Source organism: Lampris incognitus, chromosome 2 (assembly GCF_029633865.1).
Source record: "Lampris incognitus isolate fLamInc1 chromosome 2, fLamInc1.hap2, whole genome shotgun sequence".
Taxonomy (NCBI): domain Eukaryota; kingdom Metazoa; phylum Chordata; class Actinopteri; order Lampriformes; family Lampridae; genus Lampris; species Lampris incognitus.
The window spans coordinates 18840533-18866274 of NC_079212.1; the positions used below are offsets into that span (position 1 = coordinate 18840533).

At 42.6% G+C, this 25742-nt stretch overlaps 1 protein-coding gene across 1 annotated transcript in view; it reads right to left on the reverse strand.

Annotated features, from left to right (window-relative positions):
* Nucleotides 1-1935: 1935 nt before the first annotated feature.
* LOC130106950 (ankyrin repeat and SAM domain-containing protein 1A-like) overlaps nt 1936-25742 on the reverse strand; it is a 131158-nt gene continuing 107351 nt past the window's right edge. Inside the window, exons 18-27 of the mRNA XM_056273305.1 lie at nt 19902-20000; nt 18722-18868; nt 18531-18638; nt 18234-18404; nt 16856-16993; nt 16665-16736; nt 16460-16546; nt 15574-15711; nt 12139-12321; nt 1936-2431 (exon numbers count right to left, since the gene is read on the reverse strand). Coding sequence (XP_056129280.1) covers nt 2312-2431; nt 12139-12321; nt 15574-15711; nt 16460-16546; nt 16665-16736; nt 16856-16993; nt 18234-18404; nt 18531-18638; nt 18722-18868; nt 19902-20000 — 1263 coding nt within the window. The 3' untranslated portion in view covers nt 1936-2311. The remainder of the gene's footprint in view (nt 2432-12138; nt 12322-15573; nt 15712-16459; nt 16547-16664; nt 16737-16855; nt 16994-18233; nt 18405-18530; nt 18639-18721; nt 18869-19901; nt 20001-25742) is intronic.

Sequence of the window (25742 nt, forward strand, 5' to 3'; positions counted from 1 at the left end):
TGACAGGTGTGAAGAGATGCTACAGTGTTTGGATACCAAACGACTGAGCCAGGAAGGAGTGCACCCATATGTTCTCCATCTCACAATATATTCTCTTTCCTGCCTAATTGTACCGTTGGGAGTAAAGCACACCAGGAAAGCTAAATACAGCGCTGTATCGTCTCATTCTGTCTGCGCTGAGACCGGAAAGTTAAATTTACTTTAACGAGTAAACATTAGCTAGCATAGCCCTAGGCGAAGAAAAAAAAAAGAAGCATAGATACGGTCTGTCTAAGAACTGTTCTGAGACACCAATTCATTTACTGTGTAGAATGGGGACATGTAAACGTGACATGACGAATACATTTCACTCATTTTAAAAGACTCAAATATCTGTGTGGTGTATCCATGACATCGCTACAGTGGTGTGGATGCTGAACTGCTGTGTGCAAATGCACGTGGATCACAGTCTGATGAAGTAGATGTACCATGGAGTGGTTAGAGGTCATGCAGAAGAGGTAGAGGCCGGCAGATGAAAACCTTAAGTCTGTTTTTCCCTCCTCCTATTTCCTCTTGATGTAAACTGTGGGTTGTGACCATGATCCGAGCGGCGATGTGATGTGCTGCATGGGAGGTGGGTTGCATATCCATCAAAATATCCTGCCCACCATGCAATATGGGTCACCCCTGTCCTCTCACACTGGCAGGGAGCTGGGCCACAGTGTTCAGCTATGGGGAAGGGACACATATACATGCATGCAAAGCAATGGGGTTAAAATAAAATGACAACACACAAAAAAAAGAAAGAAAGAAAGAAACTAACAATCATTAACATTAGAATGACATATGTTTCCCTGTGATGGCCTAGTGGCCTGTCCAGGGTGTCTCCCCGCCTGCCGCCCAGTGACTGCTAGGATAGGCTCCAGCATCCCCGCAACACTGAGAGCAGGATAAGTGGTTTGGATAATGGATTGATGGATGGATGATGTATTTTTTTGCCCTGAAAATAATTATCTTTTCTGATTGTGCTCAAATCTTAACTTGGTGTGGGTTGTAAAACAGAAGACGCTGACAACACAAGAAACAGAAGGCTTTTGTCATGAAAGGAAAAACAGAAAAAAGAAAGACAGAGCACTTATTCTTACACACTTGGCTTTTTACAAAAGTGCATATCTATAGGACACTCGAGAAACATGCATCAAGTCCCGACTGTCTGATTTGTAACCAGGAAAAAAGCGTCGGTGTCGGACAGTTTTGGCTGTCTAGTTAAAGGACCAGTGAGGATGTTTAACAATACGTAGTCTCACTGTTCTTCTCTGTTTAAGCCTGTTTGTTGTATTATAGCTACTGTTTCTCACTAGCAAGCCCTCAGCAATTCCATGTTTATTAGCTTTTAATAGACCCTTGTCAGAGCGCTACAATCTCAGCCTCCTTTGGCAGCGCAACTTCAATGTGAGGCCAAGTCTTAAAAGTTGGAATCGTTTGTTATCTCTTATTTCACCCTGGTTCTGGGTTTATCAATGACCCCGGTCGAGGTTCTGTATAGCATTCTTCCACGCAAAACCAGTTTTCTGACTTCCATCTCATGCATGGCGCAACAGAAATGGTCACATGTTTTCCTCAGTAAAACATGTCCATCCAGGCACAGGATGTAGAGCTGGGTTATTCTTGGCTTGCGGTGAATCGCAGTGGTTTTGGCGACACTGGAGATGGGAGTTTGAAAGATGAGAGTGAAAAAGCCTCAGAGTGGCTGCTGCCTATTGGACCAGGAAAAGCACCAAGAAAAGAAGAGCATGTCACATCATGGTGTAAGATCAAGGTAGTGGGACAGTTTGAACGAAAACAAGACGGACTGTACTGTTGACCAACAGTGAGTATGGAGGACTACCGGGGTGAACGGGGGACAGTAAAGGTGATGGGGTGTGTGTGAGGTATGTAGTATGGACAGATAGCAGCTAGCTGGTACGTACAGTTTTGCTACAAGGTGAGGGGGTCATACTAAACTTGATTACGGGGCAGGAATAGTTGGTGGTTTAGGAGCAGTGGTGTTACAGAGTCTTGTCTTGTCAGATGATGGTGAAAACAAAGGTGATGACTATAATGTGGGCAGATTGGGACAGGAGAGGCGTTTACTGTGTCAGCAGGTCCACCAGCAGCAGAGATTAGTGTGAAGACAGAGGACGGGGAAAGGGGCAGGTGGGCGGCAGGGTTTCCTGCCCAGAGAGAGGCAGAGTCACAGTGAAAGGCACACAGGAAGAGGGGAGAAAAGAATAGTGGAACATGTAGGTCAGAACAGGCCCAAGTTCAGAAGTCAGGAACAAGAGAGGTCCACTCAGAATATGGTGGTCTCGTACTTAGTGCTGATAGTGCGCTTGGAGTCCTTGGGATCGACGAGCCACGTGGCGCTGCCCTGCGACTGACAGTCCCCCTCTTGATCCACAGGGTCAAGACCCTGTAAGGAAACATAGAGGAGCGTCAAATTCTGTTGATAAAAGAGGCCTCGTGATAGGAGTTGATGATTTAAAAACATATTTAAACACCTGAAGCACAGTAGATACTTGGTAAGGAAAAATGGCTCCGTAACTTTCAAACTTAAAGCTGAAATCTGGGATTTTTCTTCACCAGGGACAGGCAACATGATTGTTCCAACCAAGCAGTTATACACCTGAGTCTACAAATCAAGGCCCTTAGCAAAGACTATTGGTTGACTAAAGGAATCAGGTGTGTAACTGCTTGGTTGAAACAAGACTATTGGTTGACTAATAGAATAATTGCTTGGTTGGAATAAAGAACTGCACCCACACCGGCCCTTTCTGGATCATGTTGCCCATCCCTGAATTCTATACCAATGCATTCACATGGAATCCGGTAAACGTCAGATGACAAACAGGAAGTCATAATTGTGGATGGGAGCAGGATGATAAAATAAGATGACAGTGTATCTCTCAGCCATGGTTTTTCAGTGAGGTTCCCTGTTAAACGGAGAATTAGACAAGGGTGCCTGATTAGTCCCTTAATATTTATTTTAGCTGCAGAATTGATTGTGATACACTTTAAAAACTCCCCAGACATCCAAGGCATTGAAATACTGGGGAAAGAATTAATAATCAGTCAATTAGCAGATGACACAGCACTTTTTCTAAAAAAACAAAGATATGGTTTCAAAAGCAATTGATAAAATAAGTCTTTTCTCTAAAGCATCTGGTCTGACCTTAAACATTAGGAAATGTGAACTTTTGGCTGTTCATAGCTGTGATCTAAGTAGTATAGCCAATATCCCAGTTAAAGATGAGGTAAAATACCTTGGTTTAGTAATAACAAAAAAACTTGCAGAACAGAGAAGTATTGAATGTTATTCCCAGAGTGAAAGCCATTCAAAAATCTTTAAATCATTGGCTCACACGAGACTTATCTATATTGGGTCGAATCCTTCTGTCCAAAACAGGAGATTTATCAAGGCTTATCTACCCATGCCACTCTTTTTACACTTCTTCAAAAGTAAGTAAATCATCTAGCTCCATAATATTTAAGTTCATATGGAAGAACAAAATTCATTATTTGCGCAAATCACAATTAATCAGGGATTATGTTAAGGGTGGTGTAAGAGCCATTGATCTGGAATCTGTCATTGCGGCTTTTAGAGTCAAATGGTTAAAAGAATGCATTTCTCAACCTCATTCTATGTGGTACCATATTCCTAATAAATTATTTAACAAGGTTGGAGGGATAGACTTCTTGCTGAAATGTGATTTTGAGATGTCTAGCATTTCTGTAAAGCCGTCCAACCTCCACAAACAAGCACTACATTTTGGGAAAATGTTATTTACCGACCAATTTTCACCACACAATTCTCTCTTGAACAACAGGGTTATTACCATAAATAGAAAATTCATGTTTAAGGCTGATTGGTATGACAATGGTTTATTATTTGTTTATGAGTTATTGAATTCTAAGGGTCACTTGTTATCTTTTGAAGAATTTACCAGAGTATAAAATTACTATTACAAGTAAAGGTTACGAGAAACTCTGCAAAGCAATTCCCATTCCCTTACTTTGACTGATACAAAGCAGTATGCAGGTTTATTTGATTTCACCTTCTTTGCCTTCTCTAAGACTTGGTGATGTAAATTTGATGGATAAAAAAAATGTAATAACAAAACAGTTAATCTGGGTTTTAAACAGAAACATTTTGGGGACTTTAACTCATGCTCTGTACGTGATAATGCAGAGGTCCCCCTTAGGAGGAAGTCCTTTTCTTTTTATCTGTCATGTCCTGTTGCTCCTAAAGTCAAAGAAACCCATTTTAAAATAGTATCAGCGATATACCCTGTTAATGATTTTCTACATAAGAGATTTAAATTTGAAGTGGATCCATGCATCTTTTGTTCTTCTGAGGCTGAAACCATTGACCATTTATTTTTTGATTATTGTTATGCTAACTTATTTTAGTCTGAGATCCATAATTGGTTGTCTTCAAATTAATAAACATACCTTCATTTACATACATTGATATAATCTACTTCATGGATAGTCTAGATGTAAACATTTCAGATACTTTAATCTTGTGATTCTTTTGGGTAAATATCACTTACATACACTACCGTTCAAAAGTTTGGGATCACATTGAAATGTCCATATTTTTGAAGGAAAAGCACTGTACTTTTCAATGAAGATAACTTTAAACTAGTCTTAACTTTAAAGAAATACACTCTATACATTGCTAATGTGGTAAATGACTATTCTAGCTGCAAATGTCTGGTTTTTGGTGCAATATCTACATAGGTGTATAGAGGCCCATTTCAAGCAACCATCACTCCAGTGTTCTAATGGTACAATGTGTTTGCTCATTGGCTCAGAAGGCTAATTGATGGTTAGAAAACCCTTGTGCAATCATATTCACACAACCTAAAACAGTTTAGCTCGTTACAGAAGCTACAAAACTGACCTTCCTTTGAGCAGATTGAGTTTCTGGAGCATCACATTTGTGGGGTCAATTAAACGCTCAAAATGGCCAGAAAAAGAGAACTTTCATCTGAAACTCGACAGTCTATTCTTGTTCTTAGAAATGAAGGCTATTCCATGCGAGAAATTGCTAAGAAATTGAAGATTTCCTACACCGGTGTGTACTACTCCCTTCAGAGGACAGCACAAACAGGCTCTAACCAGAGTAGAAAAAGAAGTGGGAGGCCGCGTTGCACAACTGAGCAAGAAGATAAGTACATTAGAGTCTCTAGTTTGAGAAACAGACGCCTCACAGGTCCCCAACTGGCATCTTCATTAAATAGTACCCGCAAAACACCAGTGTCAACATCTACAGTGAAGAGGCGGCTGCGGGATTCTGGGCTTCAGGGCAGAGTGGCAAAGAAAAAGCCATATCTGAGACTGACCAATAAAAGAAAAAGATTAAGATGGGCAAAAGAACACAGATATTGGACAGAGGAAGACTGGAAAAAAGTGTTGTGGACGGATGAATCCAAGTTTGAGGTGTTTGGATCACAAAGAAGAACGTTTGTGAGACGCAGAACAAATGAAAAGATGCTGGAAGAATGCCTGACGCCATCTGTTAAGCATGGTGGAGGTAATGTGATGGTCTGGGGTTGCTTTGGTGCTGGTAAGGTGGGAGATTTGTACAGGGTAAAAGGGATTCTGAATAAGGAAGGCTATCACTCCATTTTGCAACGCCATGCCATACCCAGTGGACAGCGCTTGATTGGAGCCAATTTCATCCTACAACAGGACAATGACCCTAAACACACCTCCAAATTGTGCAAGAACTATTTAGAGCAGAAGCAGGCAGCTGGTATTCTATCGGTAATGGAGTGGCCAGCGCAGTCACCAGATCTGAACCCCATTGAGCTGTTGTGGGAGCAGCTTGACCGTATGGTACGCAAGAAGTGCCCATCCAACCAATCCAACTTGTGGGAGCTGCTTCTGGAAGCGTGGGGTGCAATTTCTCCAGATTACCTCAACAAATTAACAGCTAGAATGCCAAAGGTCTGCAATGCTGTAATTGCTGCAAATGGAGGATTCTTTGACGAAAGCAAAGTTTGATGTAAAAAAAATCTTATTTCAAATACAAATCATTATTTCTAACCTTGTCAATGTCTTGACTCTATTTTCTATTCATATCACAACATATGGTGGTGAATAAGTGTGACTTTTCATGGAAAACACAAAATTGTTTGGGTGATCTCAAACTTTTGAACGGTAGTGTACTTGTAAGTGGAAAAGTAGCCCTCCCTCTTTTACCATGTTTTTATATACATTTGTAAATTACTTCTAATCATTGATATACACTCACTGGCCACTTTATTAGGTACACCTTGCTAGTACCGGGTTGGACCCTCTTTTGCCTTCAGAACTGCCTTAATCCTTCGTGGCATAGATTCAACAAGGTACTGGAAACATTCCTCAGAAAGTTTGGTCCATATTGACATGATAGCATCACGCAGTTGCTGCAGATTTGTCGGCTGCACATCCATGATGCGAATCTCCCGGTCCACCACATCCCAAAGATGCTCTATTGGATTGAGATCTGGTGACGGTGGAGGCCATTTGAGTACAGTGAACTCATTGTCATGTTCAAGAAACCAGTCTGAGATGATTCGAGCTTTATGACATGGCGCGTTATCCTGCTGGAAGTAGCCATCAGAAGATGGGAACACTGTGGTCATAAAGGGATGGACATGGTCAGCAACAATACTCAGGTAGGCTGTGGCGTTGACACGATGCTCAATTGGTACTAAGGGGCCCAAAGTGTGCCAAGAAAATATCCTCCACACCATTACACCACCACCACCAGCCTGAACCGTTGATACAAGGCAGGATGGATCCATGCTTTCATGTTGTTGACGCCAAATTCTGCCCCTACCATCCGAATGTCGCAGCAGAAATCGAGACTCATCAGACCAGGCAACGTTTTTCCAATCTTCTATTGTCCAATTTTGGTGAGCCTGTGCGAATTGTAGCCTCAGTTTCCTGTTCTTAGCTGACAGGAGTGGCACCCGGTGTGGTCTTCTGCTGCTGTAGCCCATCTGCCTCAAGGTTCGACGTGTTGTGCGTTCAGAGATGCTCTTCTGCATACCTTGGTTGTAATGAGTGGTTATTTGAGTTACTGTTGCCTTTCTATCAGCTCGAACCAGTCTGGCCATTCTCCTCTGACCTCTGGCATCAACAAGGCATTTTCGCCTACAGAACTGCCGCTCACTGGATATTTTCTCTTTTTCGGACCATTCTCTGTAAACCCTAGAGATGGTTGTGCGTGAAAATCCCAGTAGATCAGCCGTTTCTGAAATACTCAGACCAGCCCGTCTGGTACCAACAACCATGCCACGTTCAAAGTCACTTAAATCACCTTTCTTCCCCATTCTGATGCTCGGTTTGAACTGCAGCAGATCGTCTTGACCATGTCTACATGCCTAAATGCATTGAGTTGCTGCCATGTGATTGGCTGATTAGAAATTTGCGTTAACGAGCAGTTGGACAGGTGTGCCTAATAAAGTGGCCGGTGAGTGTATTTGGAAAAACGAATAGAAAAGCAAAAAAAAAAAAATTGTGCTTCTATATCTAGGTCCTTGCTTTTTAAATTTTTCTTAACCTGCTCCTTTGTGCTCTCCATCTCTTTACCTAATTGTATCTTTTTTTGTGTTTGAATTTGATGTGAAATTATTACCACCATTCCACCACTGTCTGAACTTTCTTTCTTTTTGTACATTTATTCCCTATCTTGTTTTTCTTGTTTTGTATATTTCCTTGTATTTAATAATAATAATAAATATATATATATATGTATGTGTGTGTGTGTATGTACACTACCGTTCAAAAGTTTGGGATCACCCAAACAATTTTGTGTTTTCCATGAAAAGTCACACTTATTCACCACCATATGTTGTGAAATGAATAGAAAATAGAGTCAAAACATTGACAAGGTTAGAAATAATGATTTGTATTTGAAATAAGATTTTTTTTACATCAAACTTTGCTTTCGTCAAAGAATCCTCCATTTGCAGCAATTACAGCATTGCAGACCTTTGGCATTCTAGCTGTTAATTTGTTGAGGTAATCTGGAGAAATTGCACCCCACGCTTCCAGAAGCAGCTCCCACAAGTTGGATTGGTTGGATGGGCACTTCTTTGAGCAGATTGAGTTTCTGGAGCATCACATTTGTGGGGTCAATTAAACGCTCAAAATGGCCAGAAAAAGAGAACTTTCATCTGAAACTCGACAGTCTATTCTTGTTCTTAGAAATGAAGGCTATTCCATGCGAGAAATTGCTAAGAAATTGAAGATTTCCTACACCGGTGTGTACTACTCCCTTCAGAGGACAGCACAAACAGGCTCTAACAGGTACTATTTAATGAAGATGCCAGTTGGGGACCTGTGAGGCGTCTGTTTCTCAAACTAGAGACTCTAATGTACTTATCTTCTTGCTCAGTTGTGCAACGCGGCCTCCCACTTCTTTTTCTACTCTGGTTAGAGTAATTGCTGCAAATGGAGGATTCTTTGACGAAAGCAAAGTTTGATGTAAAAAAAATCTTATTTCAAATACAAATCATTATTTCTAACCTTGTCAATGTCTTGACTCTATTTTCTATTCATTTCACAACATATGGTGGTGAATAAGTGTGACTTTTCATGGAAAACACGAAATTGTTTGGGTGATCCCAAACTTTTGAACGGTAGTGTATGTATATGTAATACATCCCCAAAAAAAAGAAAAATAAAGAAGATAAAATCAGATGACACCAGAAAATTATGCCGGCAACGGCAGACAGTCGTCCAAAGTTAAAATATTTTAAACTTTTTGTCGTCCTCCGCAACGGAATTTACAACCGGATGTTATGTAGCACATGGGTGGCACGGTGACGCAGTGGTTAGTGCAGTCGCCCTCACAGCAAGAAGGTCCTGGGTTTGAGCCCCGGGGTTGTCCAACCTTGGGAGTCGCCCCGGTCATCCTGTGTGGAGTTTGCATGTTCTCCGCGTGGGTTTCCTTCGGGGCCTCCGGTTTCCTCCCACAGTCCAAAGACATGCAGGTCAGGTGAATCGCCCATACTAAATTGTCCCTAGGTATGAATGTGTGTGGGTGTGTGTGCATATGTCAGCCCTGTGTGATAGTCTGGTGGCCTGCCCAGGGTGTCTCCCTGCCTGCCGCCCAATGACTGCTGGGATAGGCTCCAGCATTCCCGTGACCCTGAGAGCAGGATAAGCAGTTTGGAAAATGGATGGATGGATGGTTGTTATGTAGCACATCACTAAACAGAAAAAATGGCAGATTGATTTTATAGGTGTATAGGCATTACTGTATATAATTAAACAAACACAAAACATGTTTGTACAATTTTTTTTCTGCATACAATACAACACCACAATAGAACCCTCCCCCCCCCTTTTTTTTTTTTCCTTTTTACCGTTCTGCTGTTCTGTTGCGCAGTTTGTGGTTTTTCCCATTCGGTTTTGTTAACTGTCATTTACCGTCTCACGGACTCCAAGTGAATGCAGCATTGACTTTGGACAGCAGTGCCATTTGTTGTTGCCGTTGTCAGCATAATTTGCTGGTATTTGCTGGCATCTGATTTTACCGTCCTGCTATCATCCACAATGACTTCTGGTTTACCTTCTGCTGTTTACCGGATTCCATGTGAATGCAGCATACCTGGCATCTTTTCCATGGTTTGAGACACTCCATATGCCACTGATGACATTTTTACATCAATTCTATAATCAGTATTACAGTAGAACAGTGTTCCCATATAATCTGATGTAGGTTGCCATACATTTGATTAACCTGTGTGAGCTTTGGTCTGTGGTTCCATTTTTACAACAGTGGTAACAATTTACCGCTGAACTGGTGGCACACAAACAACAATGGCTGCTGCACTTTGTTTGTAGTTCTCACCGCCAGAGGGAGGGACAGATTAGGGAAAATCCCAGATTTCAGTTTTAATCACAGTAGGAAAAAACGAGACATTACAAAGGAAGAGTAAAAGGGTAGAGGAAAAGAGGAAGGCCAAAGAGGAGGTTTATGGATGTGGTGAGGGAGGATATGCAGGTGGCTGGTGTGACAGAGAAAGATGCAGAGGACAGGAAGAGATGGAAACGGATGATCCACGGTGGCGATCCCTAACAGGAGCAGCTGAAAGTAGTAGTAGTAGTAGTAGTAGTAGTAGTAGTAGTAGTAGTAGTAGTAGTAAAGAAGATGAGACATTTAAGTACCAGAGGAATTTCAAAACTGTCAAGCTCACACCACTTGGGGGCTGCACAGTCTCATTTAACTTGGGGATCCAGAGTACATCAACAGATTGAAAGCTCGAGACTACTGAGAAGTGCAGCCCATTATCGTTTTCAGATCACATCACTAATGCAAGTTTGTTAGAAGATGTAATAAAACATAGGACAAACAGATATACATACCATGCAGGGAATAGCACAATTAAAGGTGGTAATTCATATTAGTGAGAGAAAGAGCAAAGATTTGGAAGAGGAAATGCAGACAGGACAACAGTTTGGAGGAAAAGCAAAGAAGCAAAGGCCATGTCACAATACCTGCACTACAGCGGTAATACATACTGTGTAGTAACCATTTTTAGTATACTACATTAAAATCTTCATTATATGGAAAAACATAACATACTCCAAATGCCAGAATTCAAACAATTTTCGCCAAAAATCGACTGGACATTATTCCATGAGAAAATGGTGACTTTGTGCAGTTACCATGGAGATATGGTCATGTGAGCCGTATCCACTTGCAGTCATTTCTGCTGGTTGACTGTGGATAGTATAATAGATTTACAACGCATTCTAAATGCATTCTAACGGATAGTGAGTACTGAACAGTAAATATCTGTTATTATGCAGTACTATATTCTATGATAGTGCAGTAGGTAGCAGAGTATTTGGACATGGCCAAAGTGTTAATAGGATGAAGGTAGGAAAGGAGGATGAGGAGGAGGAGAGGGCAGCACCTGGGCAGCAGGGCTGGCAGAGGGCAGTGGTAGGAGGGAGGGGCGGTGGGAGGTGCAGGTGTAACAGTAACAGCAACGACTGTCCAAAGGAGGAGAGTCCTGGGAGAGAGGGGCGCCACCAGGAGGGAGGAGAGACAAACGGGAGTGAAGGAAGGGAAAGACAGCATGGGAGACAGACAGAAAGAGGAAGGGAAGAGAGAACGAGATAAAACAAGGACTGATAAGTGTCATAGATGCGAAGCACAACGGTTGGGTGATTTTGTTGTGAACAGAAAGATACTGGATCACGGTCTTAAGTTTGTCATTGGAAATAGGCCTGGTAATGATAGCACAAATTCAATTGGGTTGCTAACGTAGTAACATATAACTTATATCACATCCTGATTGGATGCTTAACATTGACATTGTAAAACAGATGCTTTTGCAGGAGTTCAACAGAGCAGAAATTAGCTTGTCTGAATCATGTTTTTAAGCTGACTGACAACTCAGAAAAGCAAGCTGACACATCAGAAAGCACTTAAAAAATTATCAAGATTGATTTGTTGAACCTGTTAAAGGTGATAGAGAACACCTTACTTGCATCTCTGTGACCCCCCCCCCCTGAATCTAAAGAGATGGTACAGCTAAACATGAGACTATATGTTAGTTTGTAAGTGAGTGAGTACGAAGCCAGGTTCATGAGGTGCTTTGTATAGAAAAAAAAAAGAAAAAAGGAGAGATTTGAGCAGTGTGCAATATGAGGAATATCCAAATACACAAAAGGAGAGGAGGCGTTGGAGTGAGAAGAGGCGACATGGTTTCATATTCTAACAAGATTCTTCTCAGTTAATTAACTGGCGACAAGAACTGTGCGAGTAGTCCCAGAGGTGTAATTATCTCATTAATATTCAGCACAAGTTCACCTCTAAACGGTTTCATAATGTCCGGCAGAAGATCAGCACAACATATTAATAACGATGTGGAATGATGTGGAAGTCTGTAGACCAATATAAATGACTTTTTTTGGTGCCAGTTTGAATCATAAACACGTATTTGAGGGTTGCAAATCTCATTTTGTGCAGAAATTAACTCTTTAATATTTGAAAGACAAAAGCTGGATTGATGTGCATTTGCGTGCTTTTTTCGATGCAAGTCTCTCTGTTTGTGTGGTTGATGTATTTGTACTGTATCCATGTTATGGTTTCTTACAACTCACCCCTGATTTCCGCGCAGCACCTCGCGGCTTGGGTACTGGTCGGTTGGACTTGGTCTCGATGACCTCCGAACCATGTCCGACTTGAAGATTCTGGTGCTGTTTGGTCCTTTGGGCCTGGAGAGCTAGCTGATAGGCTACCTCAAATGCCTGTCCCAGTGTTAATATTATCTCATAGGTCAGGTTCTATCAGTAAATTTAAATAAAAGAAAAAAAGGAAGAGACAAGAGCACGAGGTTATTTTAAGTATTCTGGTCTTTTGTTATTGCATATCATCAGATATGCATCATTGCAGATGAATATCAGGCTCACAGAGAGGTGGTGGATTCTGCAAACGGCATCATTTCGTTTCATGTAGAACAGTAATGCAACCTATAGGAACCAATAACTGCGTGAACATGCCTTCATAAGACCCCTCCTCATAGCCTTATTTCCCAGCCCCTGACAAGACAAACAAACTAAAGCTGAAAGAGAGAGTCCTGGGTGGGAGCTGCAGTTCAGTGGACAGAAACCGTTAAACCCCAAAGTGAAATTGTGTCAGAGAGCGATTAGATAACAAAAGGCATTTGAAGAAAGTTCTCTTTACCTGCACAACTTTTCAAACAGAGAAACCCTCATTACAAAAACAGGAGTCAGTAGATTTAGAAATAAAATGTAGCAGCGAGTTTCCTTGGTCCTCCAACTGTATCGCTCTGCTGGGATGCTACCTAGTCCATTATTCTACCCTGACAGCATCTGAAGGTAAGCAAATGCCGCAACCCACTGAGACAAAAACAAATCCCATCTTTGCGTGTCCTTGATTTGTTAAGGCAAAGATAAGGTAGTGAGACAGGCAGAGGTTTTAATTTTCTCAGGTATTCCAGCCCATCCCCTTTTTCCTCCATCTTAGGAGCTTTATATTTATAAAGCATATACCGTACATTATAACGTGATGTACTTTGCTTTACATTATGTCAAATATGCACAGATTAAAAAGTAGGAAATAAGACTGTCAAATCAAAAACCAATATGGGATAAAGGGAAAATAAAAATCACAAGTTAAAACATAAACAGACAAAAAAAACCTTAGTAGAATAGGGTGAAGATAATATAAAAGAACAAGGTAATACAATGACATGACAGAACCTGTAACTGATCAACAGCAGATCAATCAACAGCAATTAGAAGCTATTAAGACCCTCCTTCTACTTGGAGGGAGGGTCTTAACAGAATAGAAGACTATACCAGACTGTCGGCCCATATACCCAATGACATAGATGCAACACTGCATGATCCAGATTGCCAAACCAGGACAGGAACAGAACAAATAGTTATGAAAAATCAACAATTTTCCTCACTCGTTTCAAATGTTAAATAATTGTAGGACCAATATCAAATTACAGTCCTTTGTTTAATTAATACTCTGAGGTGCATCTCTCATGCTGTGCTGTATTCCATTGTGCAATGAGGTATGAGATGTTTGGTGTCTGGTGGAGGCTGATAGAGGAGGGAGGGATGGTCAACAAAGGTTGAAAGAACTGAACATCTCAGGGCTATATCCTTCCTCACCTCTCATGGCGATCAGACCACTGTAGTATCACTTACTGCTAGGAGCTGGCCCTCATTTCGACCCCATATAGAAGACATTACAAAGCTAATCACAGCAAGAAATGGTGTGACACACTGTAACCCAAACCTCTTGTTAGTTCTCTCCAGACCGTATCCTGGACTGACCCTCGCTGGCTAACCAAACAGGCTAATCATCACATCTCAGACAGGACTGTGTTGGGAGTGGATGGATAGCTATCATGGCCGTTGAGTACTACTTTGTCTATGCAAAGGCAATTAACCTTCACTGAAGTGTGAAACCTTAAAGAAATAAGGGAAGATAACTAAGGCGATGCGCAGCCCATCACATCTCCTTAAAATGTAAAGAGACCCAAGTAAGGGAAATAAGGACAGGGCTTAAAAAGGTACATCGGAGGACAGACTCCAATGCAATTTTTGTCGGCCGGTAGAGTGGCCAATTGGTCTACAATTAAAGCTGCTAAGAGGAATTTTTCACTGATTATTTATCAGTCTCAATTTAGTTTTGATGCCTCTAAATGACCGACATCAGAAAATGAGACAATCGATGAGAAGATTAGATATTGCTAAGAAATGATCTCAAATGATTGTCTCCAGTTCCGATTCCTCACGAAATCTGATGAAACAATTTACGGCACGCAAAGGACACGCCGCCACAATTACAGATATGTCATATATCACTTACAATCACCTGTTCTTCCAAAACACCACCACATCTCTCTCCTCTCTTCAGAACAAATACACGAGATACCAGAGGGTGAACGCCGATCTTTGTGACAATAAGTAATGTTTGTGTAAAATTAAGTTGTTCTTCTGCTAAACACTACCACTTTTGTCCACAAGGGCGCACTGATTGAACAAACAGCCAGAACGCCTCCAATAGCATCAAACCATCCATCCATCCATTAGCCGAACCTCTTATCCTGCTCTCAGGGTCATGGGGATGCTGGAGCCTATCCCAGCAGTCATTGGGCGGCAGGTGGGGAGACACCCTGGACAGGCCGCCAGGCCATCTCTCACTCACACACACACACACACACACACACACACACACACACACACACACACACACACACACACACACACACACACACATTCATGCCTAGGGACAAGTTAGTATGGCCAATTCACCTGACCTACATGTCTTTGGACTGTGGGAGGAAACCGGAGCACCTGGAGGAAACCCACGCAGACACGGGGAGAACATGCAAACTCCACACAGAGGATGACCCCCAAGGTTGGACTACTCCAGGGCTCGAACTCAGCACCTTCTTGCTGTGAGGCGATCGTGCTAACCACTGCGGCACCATGCCACCAGCATCAAACCAGTGGACTCAAAAGTGACACTGCAGCTAAAACTAGGGCAAATCAGCGAAAGCTTTATTACCTTTTACTCTAAAACAAGTAAACCTAAGAAGCCAGCAGTGTGGTTTCCATCAAGCTATTTTTTTTTTTTTTTTGTAAAATTTGATGTTTCAAATAGGAAAAAGCTGAATGGAAACACCACATTTCAGGAAAAAAATCCAAAATACCACAAAAAGATTATAGTCTCGCTTGAGGTGGTTTTGCTTTGTCGAAAAAGCATTCATGCGCTAAATGGTCAATGGAAACAAATTTTCTGAATTAAAAATATTTAATGCGAATAGAATTTAATCACATGATCAACTGTCTCATCATCTTAACTTTGTTGTGGGTGCTGAAGTACGGGCATATGATGTAGGATTCATAAAACTATGATCACAGTTTTATTTGCCGAAACACATCTGATGGAGCCTAAACTAATTTGTGTTTGTGACTTTAGAAATTTGCTTGACAATTGAATGGAAACATAGCTAGTGAAGTCAGGGTACATAAGGTATTTGACATCCTTACCACATCAACGGTGCTGAACACATGGCAGTAGTGGTGGCTGGTCTGTAGATCCTTGGTGATGTAGGCAAACGTACACAGGTCCTCCGGGTCCTGGGCCGCACAAGAAATATTCCGGATTTCATGTTCCGCTATGATATTCTGCAAAGATGCAGAGATGCATAAAGGACTTAGGAATGAAAGCATTTTGGGAATAAGGAGTATAAATACAACCACAGACTTTTTTTCAAGGGAATTTAAGTATTTTTTCATTTATCAATTTATGTTAACGTCAGGGAAGTAACAGGCTGTAAAACTTACAAAAGATGGCTCTGAAAAATTATTTATCAAAAGCAGCTTTACAGTGAAGAGAGCTGGTAAAGCAGGGAGGAATGGATGAGGAAAGCCGGAGCTAGAATTCACACCAATACAGTTGGAAATGCAGAATAATCAATCAACTACAGACTAAGCCAGAAAGGCAGTATTTTATATAGTCAGTTTCAATGATAACAAGCAAACAACAGTGTGAACAGAACAGACTTGATCCGAGCCAAAATATACCCATGGACAGATCTGACCTGGGCAGGGAGGGATGCATGGCATTTACAAGCAAAATAGAATAAAAGGAAAGTTGGAAGGAGTCTGGCTCAGTGTGGGAGATGTGATGTCATTCTTGGTAGTTGTATAATTTAGACTTCCTGTCTGCGATATCACAAGAGAAAAATCCCTGTGGTTCAAATGACATATTTATTAAATTATATATCACCAAGTCTCTATGGACAATCTAATACATTCTTCATGACAGAAAGTCTCTATTAAAGACATAGTCCCTAATGGGCCCTGTATATGTATTAGGTTATCAAGGCTTTACCCGATATTGAGCAAATCTCAGTTACAATGGGTAGTTAACCTTATTGGCTGCGTCGATGAACTTCACCCCCTTGTAGGTGATGGAGAGAATGATGGATGGAATTTTCCTCATCTGCTCTGTCGATCTCTGGAAGGCAAAAGACCAAAAAAGATGGAGAGGACATTAATATGGTTACCAGTAGCTCAGGCACAAGTATGACGGCTCTCGTTTGTCCATAGTCACAAGAGCGTGAGAAATGGCATACCCTCATTTTGGCACAGGCGTCCTGGGTGGACTCAGTACCCCGTAAATCCTTGATAAGCATAGAGCCCAAGTACTGCATGGGGATAGGAGATGCAAACAGCATATTGGTAAAGACAAGAGAGAGACTCAGTCAGAGATTACATTTGTATTTCATAAAACATAATACTGGTAAGGGGAGAGGCGTATACTTACATTGGCCTCATATTCACAGGATTCAAAGATGAGTTTCTCAGGTTGGTGGTGCCAGTTCTGGACCGGGGCATAAGGTGCTGCCAAGCTGGGGGGCCGCAGGGTAAGCCGAGGCTCCCTATGCCGTTCTTCGTACAATTCCTGTGGGCGGTAAGGAGTAGGGGGATTCATTGTATAGATTTCCCTTCTTTATTACTGGACTGCTGCCCTTTTAAGGGACTAGTTGGGCATTTTTTGAAGTTTATCCCTATTTCATACACACAGCTCATGTAGAACAAATACAGGTCTCATTTACACAGTCATCCATCCTTCTCTTCATACTGGACACACAGCTCTAGCTTGCTACCCACAGTACAATGCAATCAATGAGGGACGAATCCACAATGCCCTTTCAGTGTTAGGAAACGACCAGAACCAACAGTTACAAATGACCAAAGTTTTAAAATGACCACTTTAATTCACTATGATAGACTTCTGTAGCATCGTGTTAGCTTTAGCTGAACTGTGGAGTGATTTATTTTTTATTTTCTTGCACTGAACGAGGATCATGGATTTATCCCCCCATTAATTGCGTTGAACTGTAGAAGACAAGCTGGAGCTGTGTGTCGAATATGAATGAGAGGATGGATGACTGTGGAAATTAAACCTTCCTGTGTAATACCTGACCAGTGAGTATAAAACGAGGATAAACATCAAAAACTCCTAGCTATTCCTTTAAATTATTAATTTAGCCTCGTCGATCCTACTTTAACTAGGGATTAAATTTGGGGCTGTGATACTACTTGAGGGACGGCATGGCTCAGGAGGAACAGCGGATCGTCTAGTAATCAGAAGGTTCCTGGTTTTATCCCCAGCTCTTCCACAGAGTGTGTCGAAGTGTCCTTGAGCAAGATACTGAACCTCTTACTGCTCCTGATGAGCAGGTTGGTGTCTTGCATGGCAGCCTCCTCCATCAGTGAATGAATGTGTGTGTGAATGGGTGAATGTGAGGCATACATTGTAAAGCGCTTTGAGTGGTCGGTAGACTAGAAAAGCACTATATAAATGCAGTCCATTTACCATTTACTTTGGGTGGTAGCAGAACAGAATGACCAACTTGTTTCTACACAGTTATGGTCGACCAACTTTTCTAAATATTCTGTAAGCACACTTATATTTTTTGCTCATTCTGGGCAAAGACATGATAGTATATTTTCAAAGCATGTTTGCACAAAGCATTCAAAAATATTTGATACACAAGACAAATAACATTTCAATGTCTTCAACACTGACATGACAATATTCTATGCTGCAGACATTGATGAAATTGAATCAAAAAATAAAAAGATTACTGGTAGATTTAACATCTTGATGAACTGGCAGATGCAGATTAACTACATACATGTGATCTGTTCCTTTCGGTGCGGACTCTTTGGGCTATCTCAAAGTCCGAATCTGGACCTTTCTTCCTTCCTGGTTCTCCAGGTGGCAGCAGGGGGTCCATGGAGCGGCCCGTGTAGGAGTCCATATGACTAAGAGGTGAGGGGGTCTGGGATCCAGGCAGGTCCTGGCACTGTAGGGATTAAGATAGTGACATAAGTGACGGGCACGGTGATGGCAATTTTGTTTTATTTTTTCATGAAAATTAATCTGCTGAATCCAGCAGGGATGAGTGACGTGAGAGTTCCTGGGTCCTCACCCTGATCTGAGACAGACGGGGAGGCTTGACAGGAGGCTCCTCATAGGGCCTCTCAGCTAAGGAAGCGATGATGCGTTTCCTGTGTCCAAGCAAAGTGATCTTTAGCACCTAGAAAAAAAAAAGGAAAAACCATTTGAACAGGTCCAAACACTGGTTTCAGCACTTAACATTGCCCCTTGTTAATGACTTACATTGACAATCTCCAGTTCCCACAGGTTTTTGACACAGTCCAGAGTGCGGTAACCACTGGCCAAGAAGTTGTGCAAGTACTCCTGTAAGCCAAGGATGTCTAGCCAGGAGGACAGGGAGGTGCTCCCATCACAGCCCAGCGGTTTTACCTGTAAAGGAAGATATGGTCATGCACTGATAGTTTGACCGATGCAAGACAAAAGTGGGACTTTTAGGATAACTTGGGATCAGTATTTCTGCTTGATATGGCTACACTAGCCACATAGCGATGTCTATCCCACAAATCCACCATTCTGAGAGCGGAACAGGTTACAAACTGGATTTACAGTACTAAGTGTTCTGCCGACGAGACTATAGAGTATAGATGATTGACTATTGCAATCTGTTCTCTTCTCTCACGTCTTTTCTCGCTCTCTGAATGATGTCTTCTCCTTTCTCTTTTTATGTGTGTGAATGGCGTCATGTGAGTCTCCCTTGTGTGCATGTGCAGTTGCTTCTCCTCCCGGGTCTGCATGGTGATGGTGGTCACCGCCTGGACAATGCTTGGCATCCCCCTCATCACATTTTCTTTTTATATATCTTATAAATCCATATTATTTTGTTATCCTGTTTCAATGTTATATCCTTCTCTCACTAAGATGAGTGACTATTTTTTTTTTATAACATGGTTATGGCGGTCATGTGGCTCAGGTCCTAGGCTGTTCCGGTGGCGCCTGGACACTGCTTAGCATCCTTCTCATTATATTCGTCATACATTTTATAATTCCATTATAATTCTGTTATCCTTTTTCAATGTTGCATTCTGTAAATTGTGTTTTATTCTGTACACACAACATCCATTGCACGTTGTCCGTCTTGGGAGAGAGATCCTGCCTCTGTTGCTCTCCCTGAGGTTTCTTCCTATTTTTTCTCCCTGTTAAAGGGTTTTTTTTTTTTAGGAAGTTGTTCCTTATCCGATGCGAGGGTCTAAGGACAGGATGTTGTGTTGCTGTAAAGCCCACTGAGGCACATTTGTTTGTGATATTGGGCTATACAAATAAAATTGACTTGACTTAAATAGAGGTCAAGTGAAGACTACGCATAGTGTTTCATTACAGGAGTAGCAACTTCAGACACTATAAATAAGATCTTGTCTGTGAAAAGTGGGTGATTCTCGTATTGTAGATATAGAGGGATTTTCACCTTGGGTAAGGAACGTGCTGCATGTAAGATTTTCCTTCTGTGGCTTGGTTCTGTGATTCCAATCTCTCTCAGGTCTTGGTCCTCCATTACATTGCTACCCTGTAGGCACAAAATGAAATAAACAAGTGTCCTTGGGATATGTTGCAGAATACTGCCAAATTATGAGTACAGTGCAAAACAAATGACAATAAGATTAGCAAGGATGGAACATGTGCAAGCTCACAAGCGACACACAATGCATTTCAACCACCAAGGAGCCTCTGCACACTGATCCTCCAACACTGAAACTTTGAAAAAGTTTAACATTTAATGAAAATTATTAAGCAATCCATGAAGAATATCGAGTTACATCAAGGTCAAGCCAAGGGGCTGATTTTTTTTTTTTTTTGTCAAATCAATAAAGAAGCTTTAACTCTCAGCATTTCTGTGTTTGAAGGCTGATCTAGTTCAAATCCTGCCAACAGAAAAGCTCACCTTGCATGGTTAGTATTGATCTGTCCCAATGCTGCAGAAAAAAATGCAGAGGAGGCCAACCTCCTCCTCAAGAGCTAACCTACTGACTACAGCAGAGGAGGACCAACACCAATAACCTCCTTTAAATGAGGGAGTTGGACCTGATGGCAAAGTGGATGAACGGGGTCAAACCCATCTTCAGCCACACACAATATCATCTCAATGGCTTGGTGGCAGGCAGCAGTAATGGATGACTGACCAATAAATCAGTGTCAAAGCAGCGGAGTGGGTTGGAATATAAGGAGGAGGGGTAAACTGCCATGGTATCAATAGCTGACAACAGCCGGGGAGTCTGGGGGGGGGGGGTCGTTCTAACTTGTGTAAAAGACAAGCTTCAATCCCTCCATTGAGCATCATTCAACAGGATTGTTCAGTTAACTACTGTGATTGCCTGGCACAGTGGGAGTGAATGAGTTGGTACAAAGAATTACTCAGATGACTGCAGCCAGATTAGTTCCAAGTCCACACTGTCAATTGTAGGGCAATAAGCTCTATAAATATTCCGAGATGCGATGCTGAAGATAAGTACTGGGTCATTTAATGGGGAGCATTAGCATTACAGTTCTTCATCGGAAGTGCTGCCGCAACAGCTCAGGGCCCATGTAGCTGTTTAATGAGTGCTAATTTAAAGCCGCTATGAGGGGTTTTTCACTGATTATTTATCAGTTTCAATTTCATCTCAATGCCTCTGTACGACCGACACAATAAAATGAGACCATCGGCGAGATTAGATATTGCTATATAATGACTCCGAATGTGCATCCCTGGGTTTGTCTCCCTGTGAAATCTGACGAAATGACTTACAGCACACAGACCTGATAAATTACCCAAATTAGAGATACATCCTCTCATTGCTGCAAATCATGCAAACGCCCGTTTCTGAAAACACCACACCTCTCACTCCTCACCAGAGGGTGAATGTAGATCTTAGTGACAAGAGGTAATGTTTGTGCAAAATGAAGTCTTACTTCTGCAAAACACTTAGCCGCTTATGTTCACGGGTGTGCAAAGTCAACAAGAGCCTAAAACTCTTCGTAGTAGCTTTGATCTTGCAGTGCTCTCATACGCAAAACAAGCCCCACCGACAGTCAGCAAAGTCAGGGCATAGAGCAGAGGAGCTGTCTGTCAGTCAATTTGTAAGGCCTGCTTTCCATGCAGAGGATGTAGCGGTAAAGTGAAGGCAGACACGGTGGAGGAAGGGGGGAGAGGGGAGACAAAAGACAAAGAGAGGGTGAGTGCATTATTGAAAGTGTAAGGTGCATTGTAATCCATACCAACGTGTGTGTGTGTGTGTGTGTGTGTGTGTGTGTGTGTGTGTGTGTGTTACTGAATGGGCCGCTGCCCTAACAACGTTCCACCATGTTTCAAGTCACACTCATTGTGTGTACAAACACCACGACAAGCACTTTCAAGTTGGCTATGGATTTGAATGTGCCTGCATAGGGGGTCAGTGTATGGAAGTAGAAAGAGGGAGGGAGGACGAGAGAGAGAGAGAGAGTGTGAGAGAGAAAGAGAGTGAGTGAGAGAGAGCGAGGGGGGTAATACAACGCAAGCAAAACAGAAGGCAGATGAAAGAAGAGTTTAAAATGAGCAGAGATAAACCAACGCAGTTTTGGCAAGTTATAACTATGCTGAAACATTACCGTGACTGTGTGCGATGCAAAAATGTTTTTCCTATTCAGAGTAAGATCTCACAACACGTCTCCTTTAATCCCCGAATGCCCACGCTAAACACACAACTTGAAGCTCATTATCTGTGAGAACATTTCGGCTGATCGCTGCGTCTCCGGCTGAGGGCTGAGACTAGTTGGGAGCCGAATAACTTACAACAGCACCACAATGCACGGATCATTACACTGTTTTCCCACTGAAGATTGACTGATAAATGGCTCAGGGGGAAGAATAGTAAAGAAGGAAAATAGACCCTTTCCTACCTCATCAGTCATCAGCAAGACTCAGTATGGCAGCAGATGCTAATAAGTGAAAGTGTAATAACTATGGAAGCATGCTCACACCGTATGTGTCTCCCTTATGTGTCTCTCTATTAGCTTGGCCGGCCAAACTGAGCATGACAAAACTAAAGTAGAGCAAAAAAATTAAATCATAACTCATCCTTCATGAGGATGATTTCCAGCAACTGCTTTCAAGTTGAAGAATTAGCCAACAAGGAGCCAAACCAAACAGACCAAAGTTCTCATTTAGACCGTATTATTTATTTATTTACCCCCCCCCTTTCTCCCCTAATTGTATCTGGCAAATTACCCCACTCTTCCGAGCCATCCCGGTCACTGCTCCACCCCCTCTGCCGATCCAGGGAGGGCTGCAGACTACCACATGCCTCCTCCGATATATGTGGAGTCGCCAGCCGCTTCTTTTCACCTGACAGTGAGAAGTTTCACCAGGGGGACGTAGCGTGTGGGAGGATCATGCTATTCCGCCCCAGTTCCCCCTCCCCCCTGAACAGGCGCCCTGACCGACCATAGGAGACACTAATGCAGTGACCAGGACACATAACCACATCCTGCTTCCTACCTGCAGACAGGGCCAATTGTGTCTGCAGGGATGCCTGACCAAGCCGAAAGTAACACGTGGATTCAAACCGGCAATCCCCGTGTTGGTGGGCAACGGAATAGACCGCTACGCCACCCGGACACCCCATAAATAACATTCTAGAGTTTTTCTTCCGAGTTTCCCACTTGCGTCAAAGTCAGAAGGGTGAACTTGAACTTCATGTAAATGTACAACAGGCAGCATTAACATCATCCATCACCGAGACAATCACAGGAAGCTTCAAAATGAATGGATGCCAGGCCGAGTCGAGTTTGACGGCGATAGAGTCTAACATTAATAGAGGTTTCAATTTGGAAACACCAGGTTATTTGCAGTACAGGCACACCACACACATTTCTTCCACATTTTGCTGATGGACATATCAAACCAACCCAAATCCCACATATCTTCATCTGTTAGCAAGGGGATTAGAACGGTGCCCTTGTCTGGGAAAGGACGCTTCAAAGGGATTATGCAATTGCTGAAAGGTAGCTGAGTGGATGAAATTTCCAAATCTTACAGTCACCCTCCTGCCACTAAACCATGCATCTCGGCACAAAGCCGCAAGCTTTGAAAACTTGTGACAAACAGTGTGCACCCGGTGAAATAACGGCCAGGACTGCGAAAAGAAAATTCTGTGCTCTTTGACAAATTGCGATTCTAGTTGTCGTACCGTGGGCACAGCAGGTTTGATTGGGAATACTACACGAATCGAGGAAAAAACCCTGACATCAGCAGAGATGGCTCAATACTACAAATCTAGTGAGGTGTGAACTGTGTTTTTTGTGTCTGTATATGTGCAGTCAGTCCATCCATCTATGATGTCTCGGCTCTCCTTTGCCTTGCATCCGTATGTTCCTCTCTCTCTTCAGCCAGTCAAGAGAACAGACCCCGGGGTCCTCAGGATTTTTTTTCCCCCCTTTTCCCCCCAATGGTATCCGGCCAGTCACCCCACTCTTCCAAGCCATCCCGGTCACTGCTCCAACCCCTCTGCCGATCTGGGGAGGGCTGCACACTACCACATGCCTCCTCCAATACACGTGGAGTCGCCAGCCGCTTCTTTTCACCTGACAGTGAGGAGTTTCGCCAGGGGGACATAGCGCATGGGAGGATCACATTATTCCCCCCATTTCCTCCTCCCCCCAAACAGGTGCCCCCGTCCGACTGGAGGAGGTGCCAGTGCAGTGACCAGGACACATACCCACATCTGGCTTCACACCTGCAGACAGAGCCAATTGTATCTGTAGGGATGCCCAACCAAGCCGGAGGTAAGACGGGGATTCGATCCGGCGATCCCCGTGTTGGTAGGCAATGGAATAGCCTGCCATGCCACCGGATGCCTGGGTCCTCAGGTTTTAATGTAGTCCAGACTCTCTCTGGACGAGCCAAGGCTCTGACCACCAACCGCACAGAGTTGTATCCTGTCCACTCTTTGGGCCGCATCACAAACCATCATACACATGTGCAAAAACCCTGCACATCAATAAAAAAAGATTTGCACGTGTTTACTTACTTCTGCACTAATGCTCCTCAAATGACTAAAGAGATAACACAACACACTACCTACATATTCTCTACCAGAACAGATAGAAAATAAAAAAACGGAATGCCAAAAAAACAAAAAACAATAAGGGCACAGTCACACATGTGCGAAATAAACGTTGGTGAATTTTCACTTCCCGTTCACTTCCATTATATGCCAACGAAGGGGCAAATAACACATTCGTTGTACACAAGTTGTACTCTACAAGAACTCTACACGAAGCGAAGATGCGAATTTGCTTTGCCACCAGAAGCGATTTGCCTTTTCACTCACCCAGAGTGGTAGTGAACGAGAGTCAAATATTCGCCAATGTTAATTTCGTGTACGTGTGACTGTGCCCTTAATCAATTCCCAATCCTTGAGCTCATAATGCATGCAAGCCAATTAGCATAATCCCAATACCTGTCCACAGACACTTGTGGTTCTACTTTTTAACAGCACACCACTTTGTGCTCGGTTTAATGCCATAAACAAAAGAGCTTGATGATGGAAAAGGAGGGGCGAAGAGAAAAGAAAATATGGATATCAATGTTTCAAAGTAAAACCGGAAGGCCAATGAAAGACCATACTAGTGCTGTCTGTGTTTACTTCTGTTGCAGTTGCATTTGTTTGGCACAAGGTCTTGCAGATGCTTGGCCATTCATCACTTCTGCTGCACACCGGCCAACCTCAGGTGAATTAAAGCTTTCAGGAGGTTCATGTTTCTCCGTCTGCTTTGATGAACACCGGGTCGACACACTATGGCGACTGAAGTAGATTCTCAGCGTTACGGCTGCTTTGAATGCAAACCAGATGTTTTTCACAAACAGGGTGAAAGATGTTCGCTTCAAAAAGCATTACTTGTCAGTCAGTACCAGGTAGGACCACAGAACAGAGCGGCTGTACAAAGCCTGTTTCATCAAGCCATTTGCTCTGAAAGTCGATAAAAAGCATCTTATTGGTTTCAAAGGAGGCTTGTTTCTGCTTCCCCACTTGAACATGGTGCAATCGCTGTTTCTATTGATCCAGTTTGAAGAGGAGTCTGCAAGGTAGGCGGAGATCACAACAGTCTGACTGCAGGAATAAACACTGTGTAATTACAGGTCTCTGGATACAGAATGCATGGCACACTGCTGAGGTCGAGACTCTCATACGAAGATGAAAAAAAGACCCCAAATTATTTCAGGGAAACTGCCATCTCAAGTTGATGGATATATTATAGTAGTTAGTAGGTCAGCAGCCTTGATGGAGGTTAC